This window comes from Labeo rohita, chromosome 23, assembly GCF_022985175.1.
Source record: "Labeo rohita strain BAU-BD-2019 chromosome 23, IGBB_LRoh.1.0, whole genome shotgun sequence".
Lineage (NCBI taxonomy): Eukaryota > Metazoa > Chordata > Actinopteri > Cypriniformes > Cyprinidae > Labeo > Labeo rohita.
Genome location: NC_066891.1, coordinates 30483090 through 30488669, shown reverse-complemented (window position 1 = coordinate 30488669; position 5580 = coordinate 30483090). Strand labels below are relative to the sequence as shown.

The following is a 5580-nucleotide window of genomic DNA, read 5'->3' as shown; positions in this document are numbered from 1 at the left end:
CAGGGTGTGCAAAGAAAGATTTCAGTGTCAGTATCAATGTACATATGGATGTATGCCTGGCGCTTGTTGCTGCAATTCCAGGATGACCCTTATGTAGCTGGCCAACATAAAATGTACAAGACTGATAATAAATCTCGCCCCCAGTCACCCTGAATGGTCAGCTCATCTCTCAAAGACGTGATGTAAGGAATACAGTTCACAAGGAACACAAGTTCTTTTGAGCTGGTTGGCCAGTCATTCCTAATCATATTAGAAAGCTGTTGGCATGTCATATCTTTTTGTACAGCAGCTCTGAGTTCATCTATACCAGTGGTTATCAATTCCAGTTCTTGCATATTACCATTATGCATATTTTGCATGTTTCTCTTACTTTACACACCTGTTTTAGATAACCAGCTTGTTAGAAGAGAGGTCCATGCATGAATTGTGTTCCAATGGACATGGTCCCTACAGTGTTCATTGCTCCCCAATCCCTGAGCACGGGAAATCCATTAAATGTTACTTCATTTCGGAACATTCATTCACAGATTTGCACAACACAATGGCCTGCAGTGCCTTCACACACAGATGAAACTTACTAGAGAAGTGTAAATTGTGACACAATTTCTTAAAATATAGTTTAAATTCACTTCTTGCACACTTTAATGCTCTTTGAATGGAACATATATGCTCCCTACGAACTGGAATTATGGCAGAATATCCTGTGATGTCCACTATACAGGGCTCTTATGATTGAATAGAACAAACGTCTAAAAAAAAAGTGATATGATATGCATACAAAATGTGCAAAGTTGCAGTAGGTGAGGACTTGAGAACCACTGATCTATACAACGAGAGGAGAGTATCTAGACCAGGGGTCTCAAACTCAAATTGGCTGGGGGCCATTGCTGTGACTGATATTTCATAGGAGGGCCATTTTATCATTCAAGCACAACATTTGTAGAAATTTACTTTAATTGCTGAGTTGTTGAACTTTCTTTTACATTACATTACATGCTGAACTTTCTTTTACATTACATTGCTAACATATTTCTGTTATCCTTAACAAAAATATAAACAACAGTGTCTGTGTATTATGTTATATATTTTTTACTTTTTAATTAACAGTTACCTACTTAATTTTAACTTATGTTACTTATCAAAACTAATCTGAACAAACAACCTTACACTGAACAAATGCAATACATTTGCAAACTATGCTATTTCTTGCCAGACACCTGGCAGCGCTTTTGCTCACACAACCGCGCCACATTGGCCCTGATGGTGTTAACAGTTGAAACCCTTAGTACAGCTTCAAGATGAGCATCACTAAGCCTGGACCTGAACTTGCATTTATTAAAGTTCATAGCTGAGAAAAGCTTCTCACACAGATATGTGCTTCCAAAAAGGCACATTACCCGACTGAACACTTTGGACAGCTCTGGGAAGCATGGAGGTAATTCTCTCAGAAACTGTGCAGTCTTGTCTGCATTTCCCTGTGCCTCTCTGAATTTAGTTTTTAGCTCACTGTTGCACTGCAAGTCAATAAGTTCCATTTGCAAAAAATTTGGGACACTCTCCACATCAGCTGAGAAGGGGTCTGCAAACAGCTCGAAAGTGTCACGGTGTGCCTTGAAGTCCGCAAAACGCTTATCAAATTCCTGAAGTAGGTTTTCAACAGCAGATGCATATTCATCACCATTAAATGCTATGCCCTCCTCCACAAGAGATCTGCATGTTGTGAAATGACTGAGGTTTTTTGCAGAAAGCTGAGTTTTCCACAATCTTAATTTTGTGGAGAAAGCTTTCACACTTTCATACGCTGCTGTGATAAGCTGACCAGGGCCCTGGAGCTTCAGGTTAAGGATGTTCAGTTCCTGTGTAATGTCCACTAGGAATGCAAGGTCCATGACCCATTTAGGATCATCAAGTTCAGGAACATCCATTCTGCCATCTTCCATGAATCTCTTCACCTCTGTTCTTAGCTCAAAGAATCTCTTCAAGACATTTCCCCTGCTGAGCCAGCGCACCTCAGTGAAGTAAAGTACGTCACCATATGTTGCCTCAATTTCTTCTAAAAAGGCACGAAACTGGCGGTGCTGTAAACTCCTTGACCTGATGTAATTGATGCATTTTAGGACAACAGACATGACATGTTCATATTTTAAGCATTTGCTGCACAGTGCCTGTTGGTGTATAATGCAGTGCAGAACAACTGCTGGATCTGCATGTTCCTCTTCTAACTTTCTTTGCACCAGTGCCACCAGTTTTTTACCGGTCATAGACGGGGCGCCATCGGTAGTAATGCCTACTAGTCTGTTCCAAGGTAAACCAGCGCGTTCAATCGCGTCGCCCAACTGCTGAAATATATCTTTGGCTGTTGTCCGGCCGTGCATTGGACACAAACTCAGCAATTCTTCTGTCACCTCAAACTTTTCATTAATACTCCTGACGAAAATAGCTAGCTGAGCATTGTCAGTTTTGTCTGTGCTTTCGTCAAGCGCCACAGAGTATGCAGTGAAAACCCCTGCTTTCCCGCGTAGCTGATCATAAATGTCACTCGATAATTCAGTAATCCGCTCTGCCACTGTATTTGCCGATAAAGAGAGATTGTTGAACATGTTCTTCTTTTCTGGACATAAAATATCAGCGACCTTCAACATACAGTCCTTCATAAACTGCCCTTCAGTGAATGGCTTTCCTGCTTTGGTGATCATTTCACTCACCACATAACTCGCTTCAACTGCAGCATCAGCATCCTTTTTGGCTTTGTAGAAAAGAGTTTGCTGGGACGTTAGCTCTCTCTGCAACTGGGTGGCTCGTTTTTTTCTTTCGTCTTCCTGGTACTTCTCATACTGGTCTCCGTGTTTAGTAGAGTAATGACGCTTGAGATTGTATTCCTTTAGAACGGCAACTTTTTCTTTGCATATCAGACAGGTGGCATTTCCATTAAACTCCACAAAAAAATACTGCAGTGTCCATCTTTCCTGAAACTGTCTGTGTTCATCATCCACTTTCCTTTTCGGTTTGGAATAAGACATTTTCATTCACAGCCAAACAAAAAATAAACTGCTAAAGCCCTGAAACTAGCCCTCTTCTTAGCATGTCTGCTGCCACACGCAGGTTTTTTACGCTATCAACGTATTCATTTTTTTAACCGTGTTTTTGTTTGTATTGTGTTTGTATATTAAATGAGTAGTTTAAATTGCTATGAAATAACTACAAAAATGATTAGTAATATTAATATTAAATATTGTTAATTATTATTTTGCGGGCTGGATTGCGTTATATTTTTAACGTCAGTTGCGGGCCGGAGGGAGGGGGAGGGAGGGAGGGAGGGCCGTAAATGGCCCGCGGGCCGGCAGTTTGAGACCCCTGATCTAGACAGTCATGACCTCCAGCAGGTCATCAGTGACTTGTGGGTCAGATGTGGAGAGGTGGGTCTGGGTCGTCAGAGCTTGTATCAATATCAGTCTCGCAAAAGCCTTGTCTTGAGACTCATGCCAGCACCATGAACCCTGATAAATCAACCGTCTCGAACACTGATGTCACTGTACTAGGGAGTGAATTTTGATAAGTAATTTGTCATGCCCAAGAACTGCTGCAGTGTCTGTTTGTCCTGAGGTGTTGGCTTGCCACATACTGCTTTAGTGTTTTCAAGGTCAGGTTTGACATTACCAGCAGTTAGCAGGTGACCACAATACTGTACTGAATTGACTCTGAACCTGCCTTTGTCAGGGTTGAGTTTCATGTTAATCACATGTTTTTCACTCAGTACCTGTCGGAAACGATTGTCATATTCCTCAGAAGTTCGGCCCCAGATGAGAACATCGTCAGCTAGAAATTCAAAAGGCTGTCCAGCAAACAGTTGTTCCACTGATAACTGAAGGAAATCGCTTCCTGTTGAGATTCCACATGGCATTTGACTTTTTCCTTTATAGCAACATTTCAGTGTGTTAGTGTGTTATCCAGTCTCATATGATATACAGTACAACTGGCAAGCTGCCAATGACATCTTACATTTATATGAATGCATTAGTGAGAGAGTGATCGTGTGTGTAAATTAATTCTACATGGCAGTGTCTCTCTACTAATAGTGAAACTGTGGGTTTTAGTTGACAATGTTGACAATTTTTAGTTGACAGTGTTTACAATACATTTCTGCACTACTGAATGATGTGTTATGTACAAGCACATGCATCTATGATGGCCATGTATTGGGCCACGCATAACTTCCACAGACTATCTTTGCACTGATCAATAAAAGCAAGCACATTGTTACATTGGTTTGGCATATTGTCTTTATTTGCCATTTTTACTGAATCAGTGCACAGGTTTGGTTATTTGGCTTAGAGCTAAAATGGTAAAACTAGTCAAAATTCATTTAATTACAACTTCATAACAACCTCTGATTAAGATACAAATTAAAATTAGGATTTAGATAATAAAAGTTACCTGCTGTGTTATGTGTACCCAAGCCAAACTGGTAACAAAGGGATTTAAACAGGAAGTTGAACTGTTCTATAGAGGGTATGCATTGACTGTCATAATAACCGGACAGGATTCAGTTTGCGAGTGCAACATAAACAGTTTATTAAAATAGTCCAGAGAAATAGAGCAAACATGTGAAGCAAGTGGACGGAGAGTCTATCCAGGTAGCACAGGGACGCGAGTAGGCAGCCACAAATCCAAAACAAAGATCCGAGAGAATGAGGAAAACCATAAACAGAATCCAAGCGAGAAATCCGAGAGATGAGTGACTGGAAACCGCACCTACATGCACACAGACGGAACAACGATCTGACAACACAGGACAGAAAACACAGAAGTTAAATAGCTGAGCTAACGAGCCACAGCTGGCGCAATTACACTAACAATCACAGCCATGCCCACACTTCCAACACACACACAAACAGAGAGAGTGAGAATGAGTCTTACCACGAGCACAAGCCGAACAGGCCAAAACAAAATCCCGGATGTCACAAGCCATAGAACGCCACCAGAATTGCTGCTTGACCAGAAAACTAGTACGATTTACTCCTGGATGGCAAGCTACGTTGGAACAGTGACCCCACCGAATGTGACCGTAATCTCTCCGGCACGAATAGTCGACCCGGTGGGCACCCGGGCGGGGGTGTTACCCCTTCTAAGGCCGTGCAGACCTTTGACTCGATCTCCCAAGAGAGTGTAGAGACCAGGAGTCTCCCAGGTATAATGCTCTCGGGAGAGGGTCGGTGTTCGGAATGGTCAAAAATACGGGATAACGCGTCAAGTTTGATGTTCTTAGAACCTGGACGGTAGGAAATAGAAAAATCAAAGCGGCCGAAAAAAAAGTGCCCACCGAGCTTGCCCGGAGTTGAGTTGTTTGGCAGATCTAATGTATTCTAAGTTCTTGTGATCGGTTCAAACGATAAAGGGTACCCCTGAACCCTCTAGCCAGTGACGCCACTCCTCCAATGCCAACTTGACTGCCAGCAACTCCCTGTTACCAATATCGTAATTGCGTTCAGTGGGAGACAAACAACGAGAGAAAAAAGCGCAGGGGTGCATCTTGTCGTCAGAGGCAGAGCGCTGTGAAAGAACCGCACCTAACCCCACCTC

At 42.2% G+C, this 5580-nt stretch overlaps 1 protein-coding gene across 1 annotated transcript; it reads right to left on the bottom strand.

The window, feature by feature from the left end:
* Positions 1-1199: 1199 nt before the first annotated feature.
* LOC127154407 (general transcription factor II-I repeat domain-containing protein 2-like) lies at positions 1200-3020 on the bottom strand. Its single transcript, XM_051095901.1, has one exon. The coding sequence runs from the start codon at positions 3018-3020 to the stop codon at positions 1200-1202; it is 1821 nt and encodes a 606-aa protein (XP_050951858.1).
* Positions 3021-5580: the final 2560 nt, after the last annotated feature.